The sequence below is a fragment of the Tachypleus tridentatus genome, chromosome 8 (genome assembly GCF_004210375.1).
Source record: "Tachypleus tridentatus isolate NWPU-2018 chromosome 8, ASM421037v1, whole genome shotgun sequence".
Classification (NCBI taxonomy): Eukaryota; Metazoa; Arthropoda; class Merostomata; order Xiphosura; family Limulidae; genus Tachypleus; species Tachypleus tridentatus.
Genome location: NC_134832.1, coordinates 41,394,258 through 41,412,982, shown reverse-complemented (window position 1 = coordinate 41,412,982; position 18,725 = coordinate 41,394,258). Strand labels below are relative to the sequence as shown.

General features: G+C 33.1%; 1 protein-coding gene across 10 annotated transcripts in view; it reads right to left on the bottom strand.

Moving 5' to 3' along the window:
• The window catches only part of LOC143222246 (prolyl endopeptidase FAP-like), a 163,858-nt gene that overhangs the window by 72,884 nt on the left and 72,249 nt on the right, over window positions 1-18,725 (bottom strand). For 7 of the 10 annotated variants that reach the window (XR_013012124.1, XM_076448479.1, XM_076448482.1 and 4 more), the window contains 4 exons: window positions 7,428-7,526; window positions 4,719-4,813; window positions 3,720-3,791; window positions 2,598-2,650 (listed from right to left, as the gene is read on the bottom strand). Coding sequence is in view for 9 of the 10 variants with exons in the window: in XM_076448479.1 (XP_076304594.1) it covers window positions 2,598-2,650; window positions 3,720-3,791; window positions 4,719-4,813; window positions 7,428-7,526 (319 nt within the window). In the remaining variant the exon portion in view is untranslated. The other 3 variants (XM_076448483.1, XM_076448487.1, XM_076448486.1) reach the window with 3 other exon arrangements.

The window sequence follows — 18,725 nt, the reverse complement described above, 5'->3', positions numbered from 1 at the left end:
AGAAAAGGTGAAGTCTTACCAGATATCCTGTGTTATGAGAGACCTGAGTTGGAATCATTGAGCTTCTAAATTCAGCAAATTATTCACCAGTGGCAATTGTGAATAAGAGGAGTGGCTGAAACTCCTGCATAAATTTCCAGAAGCTGAGCTTGTGATGAAGTACAACTCTGAATCTATGGGCTATTACAGAGAAGCTAGATGAGGCCAAGTTCTTTTTTAAGATTGACTACAGTAAAAGTTATTGTCACATCATGATATAGAGAACCTAAAGCCAAAGAGCTTTTGTGACATATTGTTCTATACTGGACGTTGTTGGACAAAAGGTGGGTAACTAACAGATAGTCATGGATTAGGAAAAGCTATCTTACATAAAAGGTGCACCAGCTCCTACAATCAATCAACAAGTCACATCCTTTCTGAGGTTAGCAAGATTCTACACAAGTTTATCCTAAGCTATGCTGATGCCATATCACCACTGACTGACCTCACCAGGAAAAGCCAACTCATAAAAATAAAAGTGGAAACAACCACAGTAGATACCATTTCAGAAGATGAAAAACATGTTAGTAAGTTCACTAATTTTTAGAATACCAGACATCAAACAACGTGTTCATCATTAAAACAGATACATCAGACATTGTGTAATGGATTTAATATTATATAGTTATTTTAATATCTATGTTTGTTTCATAAATACATGTAAATTGTATTGTTAAATGTGTATTGCAAAAGTTTTGTCTGTTCTCTAAATTTGTAGAAGATTCTCAAGTGTAAGAATCAACAACATGTTTTACATTGTTGCCATCTGAACTTTTGAGAACCTTGACTTAAAACTTATTAAAAAAAAAATAACCAATGCAACGTGAAGAGAGTTTAATATTGTTGGTTTTCTACAGTTAGTATACTTTTAAACTTAGAAGCTATAACTGTGATAAATGCTTATTAATCTAGAAACAAAAGATATTTGAGCAGGAATGTTTATAAATATTGAACACTACAAACCATTTAACTTTAGTGAATTAACTTCAGAGTTAGTATTTCTATGGGAACATTACATATCTTTGTCTGAAAAGAGTCAACTAGTAAATGGTGTTAGGCTAGCTTTTAAGAGGAATATAACAATGCCAACTCAGTAATAATTCACTCATCAAGAACCATCAATAAAATATTCAGTTCCAGACCAGATAGAAGACTCAGTATTGTTTGTAAGTTTGTAAAACTTTTACATTTAAATCTATGTGTATCAATCTTGTTGGCAAATATTATAAATTTGATATATATTGACATTCAATTAACTTCTAAATTAAAATGAAAGATTCAGGCTATTTGAAGTCGCAATATGCAACATAATGAATCAGAGACTCATCCAGAATAAGTTATCATATGTAACAATTGGAATTTGACCAGTAATATTGCAAGATCATGTAGACAGACTGTTTCTCGTAATGCATGTCAGTAAGAAGCTGTTGAGCAGTGATAAGAACTATTCTGTGATTGTAGGAGAGTTCCTGGCCATCATATTTGCTATCCAGTAATTTCAGAACTATCTCTATGTGCAAAATCGACAGTGTGAAGATAATGGGGGAAGCACTGTATCTCCAGAACTACTGGTTTTTATTGAAGCCATCAAGGGAACTACAAATGTTGGTGCAGACAGTTCAAGTAGAGTTTGCCCATGAACTGAAAACAGTCCTTCTATATAGCATTAAAAAATATTGTACATTTCTTCTTGAAAAGGGGATTATTGTTTTATATATACACACACACAGACCTGTTTAAATGTAAGTTTGATATGAGTGTTAAATTTAGTTATGTTTAGAAGCAATAGTTTGTTGCAGGTTTCTTTATGCAACTGTGTATGAATTAAATGTTGTGTAGTTCAACTATTGTTAATTTGTGCTTGTTGTATTATTAAATCACATTACTAAAACCCTCTAAGTTTACTTTATTGTTTTAATTGAGTATTATCGCATCATAATATCTTATGGTGTTTCGAACATTATAGGCCTTGATCAGGCTATAAATAAGGATTCAAAATGTAATTTGAATAGAGATTGATCTATAATGCATGGTTGTATACTTAGCCAAAAGGAGCATATAATGACAATTTTTAAAGTGATATTATTATTGGTTGTATTATAATTACGGAGTGAAGAAGAAGAATTTGTCTTGTCAGATTATAAAGTAATTGAGCCACTCTGTGGACTTTGATAAGAGAGAATTACTTGAAACTCTGGATACAACTGTTGTAATCAATAGTTATAGTGGTGATTTTAAAGAGAAAGTATCATAGACTGCACTGTAATAACAGAGTAGAAAGAATAAGTTGTGCTATCAAAGTGTTCTAAAGTAACTGAACCAGCTTGTGTGGATTTTAAATAACTATCTTTTTTGTTAAAGCTTTTGGATACAACTATGATAACCAACAGTGTAATGAACATTTTTATACACATTTAATACAAATGGGCTCCTTGCTGTTTGTTTATTGTTGAAATTTATTGTCAACAAGTCACAAACATCTATTGTAAAGAATCCAGCCTTTATATATAAATCCTGACTACAATGAAGAAATAAAAGGCTATCAAGAGGCTACTTACTCATTTTTCAAGTCAAAAATCTTGTACTTAGCTGTATAGGAATGTCTGTAAATCTGATGTAAAGAAACATGTAAATATATCTTTAACAATAAGATACAGTGTGCATTTGAAAAACATAATGAATCAGATAATAAAATAAAAGCTGCATCAGAATCACATAGTAAAAGTTGTAACTTTACACTCTTATTTAGTTTCAATAATTAGAGTTATAAGGTTTAATTTTCTGTATTCATAAAATAAGACATTGTTTAAATGGTGCTTAGACACTAAGGATTTTAAATGTATGATCAAAACAACGAAGTTTTACTAAAAATTGACTTAATAAGATTAAAATGAATGATTAACTAAACATGAAAGTTTTAATAACTAGGTAACAATATTTAACACAACAAAATGATGGTTCAAACAAAAGTAGCATAATGACAAAAAACAATTATATTTGAAAGACACACTTAGTCATTTTAGAAAAAACAATGAAGTTATCAAAACAAAGTACTGCACCAAAATGAAACATAATTAAGGTTTAAAAATAACAAATTATTAAAATAAAATATAATGTTGTGGTGTGCTTATTTTTTTTACATGTAGGCAAAAACAGTGGTTAAATTGATGAGAATGCCTAGTGCTTTGTAAGTATATACAACAAAGGAAAAAAGGAAGGTGAATCAAGATTGTAGGATAATTGAAAATTTGTGTAGAAACAAAAACCAGAAGCACATTATTATTCGACAAAACTGGTCTTCACTGCATAAAATGTAAATTATGGCTAACAAATGGAAAGATCTAGAAGTGATAACCATGGAACACCTTTTACCTTGTCACACATTATGGTCCAAGGTTGTACAGTTCTGAATGCTGTGAAAACTGATGCGATTTTTTCTTTTTTAACACATACTAAATACTTTAAATGTTGTATTTGATAAATGGCTTTTGGAAATTTTCTAAAGGGAATGATCTAGTAGATTATTCACTAGATCCTTAATCTTCAGATTACCACTTTAACCACTATAAAACATTCATTCCTGAATGTTATAAAATCATTGGACATTTACATGATATATCACATTTAAATATATTTAAATGCATTTTATTTCAACAAGTTTTATTATTTCCAAGACTTACTTGTTTCATGTAATTTGTAAGAAGCACATATCTTTTATCTGCTGACATGTAGTATTTTCTAGGATTGTACTCCTGGACGAAAAATATAATAATTTAGTTGTATCATATTATGGTCTTAACTAGTTTGTATAAACTCAAACAAAAACAGTAGAAATAATATATTAATATGCTAATCCCAAAATGAATATAAATTATACCGAATAACATTTGTTTTGTGAATAATTTCAAATTATTCTGAATTATTATAAAAAGCTAACATTCTGATTTTGATCACAAAACTTTGTAAAGTTAATGTTATATCAATTCTTCCTTTTTATGTAAATTTTCTATAAATTTGTTTGAAAGTGTTAGTTTAACTGTAAACCAATAACTGACAGTTGTCTTTCTGTATTGCAGATAAAGCAGAATGGATTAGTTAAACTTACCAGGCACCTATTGTTTAATTATAAGCAAAACATAACATTTCATAATACAATGTTAATAATGACATCAAGTTTCTAAATTGTAAGTAGTAAAGAGCATACAGTACTTAATATATAATGTTCATTGATTGGCTGAGTATTTTTGTATGCACAATAACAAGTATGTAAACATTCTGGCAGTACACTGGCATTATCTACTGAAACTAACTGACATATTCACGTTCACTTTTTCTGAACTTACAAAATGTATGAATAAGTTTTAAATGTAAATTACATTTACAATAAAGCAATCAATCACAACTTTCTTCTTCCAATTTCCAAAATGCATAAGGGAAAGCATCATTAATTACAGTGTCTGAAATTCAACATACTCTTTAAGCACTGGACAACATTTTGGACTATTCATTTCATCAGTTGAATGAATTTCTTTCTCATTGAGTAATTTCGAGTGTTGAAAATTGAATCCAAATACAAGTTTAAAGTTTAAAATTTACTACTACTTGTTTAGAATTTTTCTGAAGTTAGATTAGACAAGTAAACTACTCTGTTTTCTTCACAATAAAATATAAATACTCACAAAGGTAGTATTGGATATAAGAAAAGTTGAATTAAGGTTTTCTGCATTGAAGATGAGAAGAGCTCCATCAGGATTATGGAAAATAAATTCTTTTTTCTAAAATGCAAGTACCAAGAAATAGAACACATGAAATATAGTTCCAACAGATATAATAATGATGTCATATCACAAATACCACTGCAAAGATTGGAACATATAGTGATACAGTACTGAATGAACTTTTAAGTCACTCACTGATGGATATTTAATCCAGATATTTCTTTAAGGATTAAAGAATTTTACCAATTGACTCCCTTTGTCATTTTCCATAATGTTATATGTGCCATGTGTTTATATCAGTTTGAGTGTTTCCATAATCACTTATTTTAGCAATAGGAAAATATTACACATTTTAAAAAACTTAACTTTTGCACCATATTGATTCTTTCATATAAAGATGCTTCACAAACCTTACAAAACAACCATAGCTTATATTTATAAAGCTCTTCAAATAAGGAAAATGTAATCTGGTTTTAATTTTATATGTATGAAAGCAAGTAATTATAATTGCTTATTTGAACATTTTTATATCTTATATAAGGGAATTAATATAGTTACATCAACTACTCTATAAAGGACCTTTGCAGCTACATGGATCTTTTTTAAAACCATTGAAGAGGTATTACTGAAGATATCAAGAGAGCAGCATGAAATGGTGGAGGATGGAAGCTATACTTAAACAAATTGTTGGGTTTAATATCATAATACCATAACATCTTGGATTTTATACACAAACATCATAATGGGAGCTGAAGTGTCAACTTCAAGGACAGTTTTTCTGTCTCCTATATTAATATACAGTACTTTATTATTTTTCTTACTGATTTTTTTTCTTTTTTTTTACCTAAATGTAACAATAGAGCAACCAACTTCCCATTCCTGGCTGCAAGCAACAAAAGGTAGTAAATTGGTTTTTAGCACTGAATCCAGAGACATGTTACTGTGTCATTGGAGGTACTTCAAAAATAAAAGTTTTTGAATATGAAATCTTTACCATGATGATGACATAACATGCATCACAAATTTTGGCAGCACTGTGTCACTTTAAAATTTAGCACTACATCACTGTATATAACATTTGAAAATACAGTAAATAACTCACTCAAAATTTACTGCTGGAACAATCAGTATTTTACTATAAATGTATGTAAGTACTTTTATATGTCTTGCACTGAGCAAAATATGGAGCTGTTGGAACATTTATATGAAAGCCTAGGTTTGATGATACATAAATTAATCAGTTAATGTTGGTAAAATAAACAAAATGGAAAACAAAATTTAAAATAGAAAATAATGCTTAATTATGTATATTTTTATTTGGGAGAGAGGAGACAAAAAGTTGATATAATATTATAACTAGAGTAATTTTCAAAATCTATCATTCCACTTCAATCTCAATATTTCTGACTAACCTATCAATCCATGTTCCATAAAATCTCCTAGGTAAGAAGGTTCTAACTCAAAGTTCCACTTTATATAATAGCTCACATTATAGTTTGTGTCCTATTGTTAGATGCTTGTTTTGTTGCTGCATCCAAAATTAAGTCTAACCATTTTTTCATCTAAAGTTTGAATATGTTGCACTTACACTATCCTCTCTCTTGATGTATAATTATTGCAAAAAAATAAATTCAAGCTTATTTAAATAAATTAAGAATGTATATGTGTGTAAGTTTTTAATGTTAGTGATTTTCATCTTTTCCTTACTTCCTACAAAATGTTCCTTCGTTTATTTATTCTTGTAATAAAAAAATAACAACTACATGGTTATGTCACCTTCTGTATTTATGGAAGTATTACTCATATTTAATATTTAGCTTCTGAATATATCTAAAAACTGTAGCTAAAAAAAATGTTCACACATGATGATATAAGTTTGGTTGACCCTTCCACTATGTATCACAAAGTTTTGCTACTGCAGTATATGGTTATGATAGCCATTTGTTGTTGTTTTCTTTTTTTTTCCTTGTTACTTTAGTTAAAGGAAGTTGAATTCCATGTTTTTTCTTGGTAATATATGCTTATTCAATTTATTACTGGAGAAAGTAGTCTCAAACAATGCTGCATATAATTACTTTATTTAAAATTGAATCCCAAAAATAGTCTTAGTTTGGAATTAAGCATAAACCTACACAATTGGCTATCTGTGCTCTGCTGACTACAGATATACAAACCTGGTTTTTAGCATTGTGAGTCCAGACACATACTGCTGTGCTACTGAGGGGTGCTTCAAAAATAATAATTTTGGAATATGAAATCTTTACCATGATGGTGACATTGCATGCATCACAAATTTTGGCAGCACTGTGTCACTTTAAAATTTAACACTACACCACTGTATATAACATTTGAAAATACAGTAAATAACCTGCTCAAAATTTACTGCTGGAACAATCAGTACTTTACTATAAATGTCTTGCACTGAACAAAATATGGAGCTGTTGTTGCAACATTTATATGAAAGCCTAGGTTTGATGATGTATAAATTAATCAGTTAAGGGAATGTTGGTAAAATAAACAACATGAAGAAAAAATTAAAAATAGAAAATAATGCTTAATTATGTATATATTTATTTAGGAAAGAGGAGATGAAAAGTTGATATAATATTATAACTAAGAGTAATTTTCAAAATTTATCATTCCACTTCAATCTGAACATTTGTGACTAACCTGATATCCATGTTCCATTAAATCTCCTAGGTAAGAAGGTTCCATCTAAAAGTTCCACTAAATTCAGCTTTTCATTCTTGATGTAAGAATTATCATTACCTAATTAACACCAAAAACAAAATTTGAATAATATTGTTTAGGTTTATTCAGCATAAGAAAACACTTAAAGAAATTGAATGTAAATGTTCATTAGAGATTGTATAGAAATTGTAAAATGGGTTACCTTCTCTAAGGCTTTATATACTTTAGTAAAGATGACTCAATAAAATGCTTAATACACTAGTTATAATCAGATATCTTAAAAAGGGTTTACACCACTGAAGGTGGATCTTGAATAGATTATTACATATTTTATGCTACAGTTAGAAATTTAACAGGTTTAGTATAATTTATCAGTATTTCTAGAAAAGTTTACATGGGGCTTCACATTACTTTCCTTTGTCATGATTTACAACTGGTGCTGCATGTCGATAAACAATGTAAATTTTTGAACATACAGGTTCGTATTCATAATTTTTTCTATAAATGGTGGCATGACTTATTAACTATTGGTTCTTAAAGAATGATGCACTTTAGTACTAAGATGATGCCAGTACTAGCCATAATCGATAAATATGATTTGTCTTAAGTTCAATGAAAATTTTCAATTGTATAAATTAGTTTATTAATATATTTTCCTAACATACAGGGTGTTTGGAAAGTCACTGTGCAGTTTTATAATATATCCATTCAGTCTATTTCAAGCCAGCAATTGATAGCAGTGTTTAGAAACAAAATAAGAAGGATCCAACCCTGTATTGATGCCAACAGGGGTCACTTTCAACATTGTTTATAATTGTCATTCATATTTACCTCTATATTGAAACATGTCTATTAATAACTATACAAGTGCACAGCGACTTTCTGAACATCCTGTATAAGTGGATGATGAAAAGGTAGAAAAAATTATCAATTTACTCAGAATTATATTAGAAACAAAATATGCTTTAATTCTTGCAAAGTATTAAACATATATTATGCAGCTGATCTAAGGTAAGCAAAAATCTCTCTTCATATATCATAGATAATAGTATTGTTAATAATAATCAAATTTGTGATGATATCAAACTACAACCATGAGATAAATATATCTACATGAGAATCAACATATCATCCTACCAAAAATTTTTCTCAACCCACACCAGCCATTTTTACATATATATTTTTCTCTACAAGTGGGTTTTATTGTCATCACAGATTATGTAACACAAATTTTGTTCCTGGATGGCATGTGTTATTTCTTAACTGCTTATGTTGTAAAAGTACAGAATATGACCATTATTCCCTTCAAACTTTGCTTTTGTGACCTGGATAATAAAATTTAGAAATTAACCTATTCTCTCTGTAAAAATGGGCAAATTTGCACATTTTCGTTTAAATAAGGTCTGAATAAAACAACATATGAATCAAGATTTACATGTATTTATACTAAAGTCATACAAAAATGTTTAAAAGTGAGTAGTTTTTCAAGATTTGCAACTATAATATAAATAACTTTCACGTATCAGCCCCCAAATATAGTCTCCCATCATGTTTTCATTATTTGCCCCTTGGTAGCAGCATTCAAAGTCCAGTATATCTTGGTGGAAGCACTTGCCTTGCTCCTCTGAGTATGGTCCCATGTTCTCCTTGAATTTATCAAGATGAGCATCAAGGATATGGACTTTCAGGAGCATCCTGCAACCCATTTTGCCATAGATCTTCACCAAAGCCTCAAGCAGTTCCACATAATTTTTCGTCTTGTGATTGCCCAAGAACCCCCAAACCACTGCAACAAAGCTGCCTCAAGCTTTTTTCCCTTCCTACTGAGCTTCTTGGGGAATTCTGTGCACTCCAGGATCTTCTTTATTTGTGGTCCAACGAAAACACCAGCTTTGACCTTTGCCTCAGACAGCTTAGGAAAGAAGTCTCAAAGGTACTTGAAGGCTGCAGATTCCTTATCAAGAGCTGTGACAAGTTGTTTCATAAGACCCAATTTTATGTGCAATGGTGGAAACAACACCTTCTGGAGGTCCATTAATGGCTCACACTTGAGATTGTGCTTCTCCACAGAGAACTCGGTTTGTTGTGGCCAGTGCTTTCTGTTGTAGTATGCTGCGGTGTCCTTGCTGTCCCAAAGGCAAAGATAACAGGAAAACTTGGTAAAGCTTCCTTGGAGACCCATCAGGAATGCCACCATTTCAAAGTTTCTGATAAGCTCCCAGCCATACTCATTATACTTCAAGGCTTCTAGCAAGGTCTTGATGCTGTTGTATTCCTCTTTGAGGTGCAACAAATGAGCCAGGAGATGAGATGGATACTTATTTCCATTATGGAGCAGCACAGCTTTGAGGCTTCTTCAACATTCTAAAAAGTTCTTGAATATTCTTGTAAGTTAGAGAAAATTCTTAGTTACTCAGTGCTGAATCTACCTGGAATGTTCTAGAAAATGGGTAAATTTGAAAATTTCATTACCCAGGTCACAAAAGCAAAGTTTGAAGAGAAAAATAGGTCTTTTCCATTTACTTTAGGCATAAGCAATTGGGAAAACACACCTTCTGCCCAGAAACAAGAAAAAGTAAAAATTTTGTTACTTACAGGAATGGGCAATTGCTAACACATTTTTATCAACAATGGAAATGTACAGCATAAACCTGGGTGATTAAGGAAAAATGCCTCAATTACATAGGTAATTATACCTGTTTACTAAAAAGCACTAAAAAAACCCTCTTTCAATATGAAGTTAAGGACAGCCATTTCTATGAGAAAGAAGTCTCTTTAATAAAAAAAATTAGACATATTCTCAAATATAACTAAAGATAAGCCTACAAGATGTTTCCTAAAGAAAAGTGGACCATAAATGGAAAATAAAATAATGTTTAGGGACAACAAGGGATCAGTTTGTCCATCTCAGCTGTCCTATCCTCTAAACTAAACTATATATAATATTTTGGTTAAATCTTAAAGCCACCCCTTATTATTCATTCCAAGCTTTCTCTTAAAGTCACTTAAACTTACTGTTTTCACAACATGTAAAGGCAATCCATTTCAGAAACCAACCACCCTGTTAGAAAACAAACTGTCTTAGCTGAAAATAATCCATATCTTACCAAAATTCATATTTGTATTCCTTAGTCCTATTTTTCTTGCCATTAAGTATGAAGAAAGAAAACAAACCAACACTATCAATTCCCTTTAAAAGTTTAAGTGCTTCAATCTAATCCACTCTAACTTTCTTTTTTCAAGAGAAAACAAAACAATTCCAGAGATCCTTAATTTTTCTTCATATGACAAACCCTACACTTCAGGTACCATTTCAATAACCCTCCTCTGAACACTTTCAAAGGATTCAATGTCTTTTTTAAGCCAAGGAGCCAAATACTGATTACAACACTCCTATACAATGAAAGTATAACCTCTTTAGACTTGTATACAATATTTCTGGAGACATAACCTAAAACCTCATTTGTCTTACTACTAGCAACAGAAAATTGCTTGGACAGTTTAAGAGACTGGTCAACTATTACAGAGGCTCAAGGAGTTGTGTCACTTTTCTTAATTCACACCAAGTTCCCTATAATGCCAGGTACAATGCATAAAAACCAAAATGTAAGAATCTTTCCACAGCTGACTAACTCGTACACCTTAGAGGCCTCAGTGCATAGGATTTAGTCACAGTATGGAATGTCTGACCAATAATAACTCACCTAATATCTCTTCCTGATTCTGTATGGACTAAAACTGCATGCACTTGAGCACCTCATTGGTGTTCATCCATCCATCCAATTGGAGCAGCTGCTTTAGAAGTTTGACCTGGAAGGGAACTGAGAAGTCTATCACAGAGAGTTCAACTCATAAATAGGATGTGGATATTCATGAAGATTACCACTGGTGTTTTTATTTGAAATATTACCTGGGAACCAGCTTCTACTGGGCAGTAGAATATCATAGATGATAATTAGTCAGAAATGTTCATTAGCCAGTGAAAAATCTCAGTGATAATTCACAATAAAACTGCACAATAAAGCCTTACAATACATGGGTATTAAAAATATTATATTTTTGACAAACAAAATGTATCTCAGGCCACCAAAAACAATACCATGACACGTGTACTTCACTGTGCACTGAATAAGCTGGTTGCAAAGAGTGTGCAGCAGAAGAAGCAAGCTTTATGGTATCCGCTACAGGAAACACGTGCCTCTCCTCAGTCCTATATATATACTGTTGGAGAAATAGATGGATGAACTATGTCTGATATATATGTATAGCGATTTTACAGTCAGAAACACTGAACACTCTGTTGACAGGTCTAACTCCTCATGTGGAGACCAGTTGCTTCGCAGTTTATGTTACCAGAGGTATTCTGGGTTGATATTGTCTTACTGATTTTCCCACTGTTTTTTCTAGCTGCACTAGCAGATTATTCTCTCTGTATTTTGATAAAAACCTTCCATGTATACTGCTTTCACCTTACCTACCAGTAGAGTCTTACTGAATTTAACCCTACAGTTTCTTTGTTTAGTCTCACTCCTACTAGCCTGGCATATACATCCAAGTGATGATGATTCTTTCCTTTGTGCTATCCACTTAGGGATAAACCATTCTGAAATTTATACAGTACTGCCTACAAATCAGTCACAAATATTATGTTGGTGTGACTGTCTATTTGTGGTTCATTCCTTTCAGCAATCCAGAGAACAGCTTATTTTATTTCATTCAGCTCCATTCTTGTGCTACATGTGGGAAGCTTGAATGCTCTAAAAGACTTATGCAAGATATTATTCCTTTGTGAAATGCTAAATCCCCAAACACCTCCCTTGCTATCTTTGGTTTAGATATGACCTGTAACTATTTTTAAATAGGCAGTCATTTTGCTTTCTCTTCTGCCCAATCTCTATATTTTATGTTTAGGCTGATTTTCACAGATGGTTCAAGATGTTTCTCCCACATGGAAAGATCTGATATCTGGTAACAATTGGTTGTCTCACTGGTAACTGTATAACACCTGTCAACCCATGACTGTTGCCCGAAGTCCCTTTTAGGCAATCAGCTGCTAGGTTGTTGGCCTTGGGGTTATTTTGGAGCTTGTAACAAATTTAATATAATGTATTTATTTTAATATCAATGTTCGTTTTAGTTGAATTTAAATGAAGAAATACATGTAATTTATACTATTAAACATGTGTTGTGAAATTCCTGCCTATTCTCTAGATTTATAGAATATTCTGCAGTGTAAGAATCAACAATGTACTATGTGTGTATGTAAAATACTAGAGATTACCAGTATTATTGCCAGCTGGACTTTTGAGAACCTCACCTTAAAGTTTATAAATCACAACATGCAGAGAGACTATAATATTGCTGGCTTGCTACACTTAGTACACTATAAAATTTGGAAGCTATAATTGTAATTAATGCTTATTAATCAGGAAAGTACAGATACTTGACCAGGAATGTCTACAAATTTCCAACATTACAAATAATTTAACTTCAGTGAATTAACTTTGGATATTAATATTTCTACGAGAACATCACGTATCTTCCTCTGTAAAAAGCAAAACAAAAAATGTGTGAGCAGTGAGAGATAGCTTACCCATTAAGTGAACTATCCCAATATCAAGATAGAATTAATTCATTGATTGTGAAACATCAGTAAAATATTTAATTCCAGACCAGACAGATGACTCAGTGTTGTTTTTGAGTTTGTAAAACTTTTGTATATAAATCATAATTTGTAATAACCATTTTTATAAATTGTATTGTTAGTTGTATATTTGTGTTAAGAAAAAATTGTGCACATCTTTCTTGTTGGCAAATATCATAAATTCAATACACATCAGCAGTCATTTAACTTCTAAATTAAAGTTTCTAGCTATTTGAAATTGCAATACATAATATAATAAATCAGACATTGTCCAAGATAAATTATAATACATAACAAGTTAAAATGTTCTAGCTGAAAATGGCAGTAGCTTAAATACATAATGTATAATATTTACTATACAAGATGAAGAATTTTGCTTTGAAAAGATGTTTGTATTCTGTAATATTAGCTCTGCTAAGGCTAGTGACACTCTGATCACATGACCAGACTTAAATAAATGTTTTGAATCTTATAAATCTTATCTGGTTTTGTAATGCTCATCATTGGTAGTGTTTAACCCAAGATAGAGCAGATAAATCTTTTAGTACAGCATAAGCAGGTAGGATTCTTTAGCTCTTTTTCCTACTGCAGTTTTCAGTACATTGATGCTTTTGGTATCTCTAATTACCAAGATGTTAACCTAGCTGTCTATCAAAGATAGTTAAGTACTTCAGTGTTTATTCCAGAAGGGTAGCAGTTTTAAAAAGAATTGTGATGGTTGTTCTCACTAGCATGTATGTCGTTCAGTATGCAGAACATAACTGTGGTTTAACAGGATTGGTAGATGTTACTGTGTCACTGCACCACCTACTAAACCCTGCTAATGGATGGCTGCATCTTGCTCTTTATCTCACTTTTGTTTGAGCCTTTACTGCACGTGTGTATGATATCAGAAAAATTTACCACATGGCATCTGGTTTGTTCTGGTGGTAGTAGTAGTGCAGCTAGAACTCTTCTTACAGATATTACACTGATATCTATTCTGAACACTTTATCAGCAACCTGAACAGCTGGATTATAGTACAGGCACCTTCCAGATTTAAGGCTGCTCCTAAATATAAATAAGTCATTATTGATCCAGAAAAATTGAGCACAAACCACTTATAACATAAAAACCGAGAAACTTATAAACTTCTTGTTTGGTCTCAAGCTATGGCCAATCATTAACCATTATAATCTCTAATGAATCAATTAATATCCCACTATACCCAATATGTGACCAGAATATTCCACTTTCTTTCACATGAATGGACATTTATCTTGATTTTACTTTTAAGCCTGTATCCTTGAGTTACTGTTGTACCATTCTGAAGTTCCAAGTTGTGGTATGAAATGTTTGATCAAAACCAGTAAATCATTCATATAGACACCCCTCCCAATGGCATCCAATGCAAGATCCATCAGCTTCTTTAATGATGTGAATTACACAGATCAACTGGTACAATAAATAATTCAAACAGTCCTTCACGAGTTCTGAAAGCAATCTTATGACTAATTTCCTTGTCCTATTAAATTTTCTAGTAACCTGAAATTAAATCTAGTGTGCTGAGTAAGTGGTTGCCTTTCAATACATCCAGATCTCGTCTGTATTCAGCAATGAAAATATATCAATGTGTGTAACTGTGTTCAAATACTTAAAGTCCACGATGAACTTTGAAGCTTCTTTTTTCTTTTTGACAGTCATCATTGAAGATGACCAAGAACTCACAAGGACTGCAATATCCCATTTTTCAAATGTCGCTCAGTTTCCAGATGTTCTGGATTTTCATGTGCAATTAATATAATTTTGTGATTTCAATGCTGCTGAGTAGTTGTTCGTAATGTTGAACTATGTTGAACTGTTATTTGTTCCTTATTCATGAAATGACCCAATAGTATGTATGTTGTATCTTTTTCCTCCTTAGATTTCGATGTTTAAAATGAATATCCTTTGTAAGCCCTAATGCCAATATAAAGAGAGAAATTCCTATTGGTTTCATAGAAACTAACACAACTTGGAAGAAAGAAGTGATACTAGCAGTCAGCCGGCTCGGGGATCACTTGGACGTTCGCGCGTTCTTTATAAAAGGGAGTTATGTTTGTTTACACGTATACCAAAACAGATTGGCTCTCGTTTAACGCCTCGCTAGATTCCAATCTACCCCGCTCAACTGAACAAGCCAAGAACAAACAGAATTAGATAACTATGTTAATCAAGTAACAGATGCCATACACAAAGCCATTAAAAACACAATCCCTAAAACAAAGAAAAAACACTCACATAATCAATGGACACAACACCTGATATTCATGCACTAATAATGAAACGCTGCCAATTAAGACGAACACATTTCATAACACGTGATCCGACTATCAAAACATAGATTAACGGAACAAATGCAAAAATTAAACAAGTTAAAATAGCAAAAGAAATTAACTCGCAAAACGTTCATAAAAACTTGGAAAAAACCAAAAATAATCCAAAATATTTTGAAGAAAATTCAAGAGTATTTCTTCCAACAAAAACATAAATTACTTGCTTCAACACATCACACATAACAACATAATCGCAAGGACGGACCTATTAGCCGACTACTACGAATCCTCCTTCAGCGACTTAAATTCAGTCGACTTTAACACACAACACCAACATGTCAACAACTTCATAAACACTAATCAATCTTCATTCACACCACAATTCCTTGGCGAGACATTAGGAAGATGCTCAAGTTCAATCAACAGGAAAATTACCATCACAGAACTCAAAATTAACATTAAAACTTTGAAAAACACTTCCCCGGACACGACCAAATACCAAACATTATTCTCAAAAAAGGCTCTACTCTCCTATTACAACACCTCACGAACACCATGAACATCTCACCAACAACTGGTTACTACCCGGACACATGGAAAAAAGCCATCATCACCACGATTCTAAAAAAACAAACAAACAGGACAAATCCAGATAATTTTCGTCCCATCAGTCTGTTAAGTTGCCTTGGCAAACTGATGGAGAAAATTATCTCAAATCGTCTTCTTCACTTCTGTGAAATAAATAATATCCTTCCGAAATCTCAAAATGCCTCTAGGAAAAACAGACAAACAATAGATCACCTCACACGACTCACCGAATCAGTCTACAAAGCTTTTAATAACAATCAGGTAACAACAGGTGTATTTTTAGATGTTAAAAAAGCATTTGATAGCGTATGGCACAACGCCATCAAGTACAAATTAACACATCTGAAAATAAATCCTACTATTATTAAATGGATATCAAATTTTCTAACAGATACAACAGCACAAATAAAATTCAATGAAACTATATCCAAATCTTTCAAAATAACTGCAGGAGTGCCACAAGAATCCGTCCTTTCTCCACTACTGTATATTATTTTAGTCAGCGATATACCTTTCCCCAGTTTAACATACACTCATAATTCGCAATACGCAGACGACATTGCTATCTGGAGTACCTCCAGAAACCCAGTAATGGCTATGTCTCGCGTTCAAGAATCACTAAACAATGTCTCGAACTGGAGTAACAAGTGAAGAGTAGTTTTAAATCCAACCAAAACACAAGCAATCACCTTTTACAGGAAACTAAAAAGACAAAGAAAAACTCTAGAAAAAGTAAAATTCTCACTCGGAAATACGTCCATTAACATGAGCAAACACATCACATTCCTTGGCATCACTTTCTACACAAAACTAACATAGAAAAAACATTATTAACAACATACACTCAATCAGAAAACGCATTTCATATTTAATGACTCTAACTAGCAAACACTCAAACTGCTCACCAAAGACCATTATCCAAATATACAAAGCTTACATCCGTCCGTTAATAGAGTATGAATGTCAAGTCACATATAATATATCAAATAACACACTTCAGAAAATCCAAGTACAACAAAACAAAGTACTAAGAGCAGCATACAGACTACCACCATACACTCCCGTAAACTATATACACCAAATCAGTAACTTACAAACTCTTAGAAACAGACTGACAGAAATGTCATACAACTATTATTTAAAAGCAGAACACAGAAACAAACTAACTGCATCACTATGTAAATTAGCCGGTGCATCAACCAAATGTATTTCACCATACAACACATTTCAGCAATTACAAGTCACACAACAAAGTACATAAAGGATAAACCTTACGTATATAATATGTATTTCTTTTTCAAATCTCGGGCACAGGACAGGTAAATCTTTCGGCGCCTGTCCTGTGAAAGTGGGTTTTCTCGGGGCACTCCCATTTCCCCCCACAGCCAAATCTTAGGCATTGGATCTTTAGATCCCAGCCAAGGCAACATTATTGCCATGCCCTGAATCGGGTCGTTGCGCGTTTATGTTCATGTTCATATTTACTTTGACATCTGCTTTTTGGGATCTGATCTGGCTGGTCTCTCCGGTGCTACCTTTGTCTCGCTCATCAGTATTATGACCAACCTCACTCCTTCACCTAAAAACAGTCAAAATAAAAGAAAGGCAAAACCCCATGCAAATTTCAATAATCTTTCACGAGAGGGGACGAAGAGGAACCGCAACGTTCCTTATCACCCCAGTTGGAGAGAAAATTCTCCAGATTTCTCTCTCTCTAAACTAAACCTCTGCCACGTTAGTTTGCGTTTACGCGGCTCTCGCTCTCTCTGGTACTCAGTCTCTCACTGGAACACATACTCAGTTTGGATTAATAAAAGGAAATCAAAATCAGCGACTCGTTTTCAAACAAGGACACCAACACACAAAACAAGAGTCAGACACCACCCACCAAAACATAAACCGGTCATACTACACATAGGGTTGATTATGTAACACTACCAGCTACCCAAGAAGAGGCAGCGAATGGATGGTCCTACAAATACACGTGGTGCAAATGAAGAGGACAATGGTGGTCGTGATGGTGAGAATGCGGACACGACTAGTGCGGGACCCCAGCCGCAAGAGGGCACCACTCACACCCAGGGTGAAAAAATACCACCAGGACCCAAGGAACTGAGTCAGCTTCCAGATAGTGATCTTACCTGTCTAGACTTGAAGAGATAACCGGCCACAGAATATAGCAGCCAGCCAAGGTCATTTAACAAGAATTGGCGTAATCAGCACTCGTGGTTGGAGTACTCTGTGACCCAAGATGCTGCATTCTGCTTCGCATGTCGTCTTTTCAGTCACACACCATTCAGTAAAACTGAGAAGTCCTTCACCCATGAAGGCTTCCAGAACTGGAAGAAAGCAACCACATCACTGAAGTTCCATGATAACTCTGCAGGACACAAGTTTGTCATGCAAGCTTGGGCAGAGTTTAAATTGCAGAAAACAAATATTGCAAGAATCCAACACGCTCTCGATGCAAGTCATGCTAAGACTGTGGAGGAAAACCGACATTGTATACACAGCCTGCCAGAATAAAGCCCAGACGCAGAGAGGTCACAGGGAAGGTAGTCAGTCAGATAACAGGGGCAATTTTCTGGAACTTCTTGACATGATTTCCAGGTATGATGAAATCGTGAAGAAGAAGCTGAGTGGTCCTGGCAATGCCAAGTACATGCACTATGATATCCAAAACGAACTGCTTGACATCATAACTGGAATGATCAGGAAGGATATCAGCAAAGAGGTCATGGAAGCTAAGC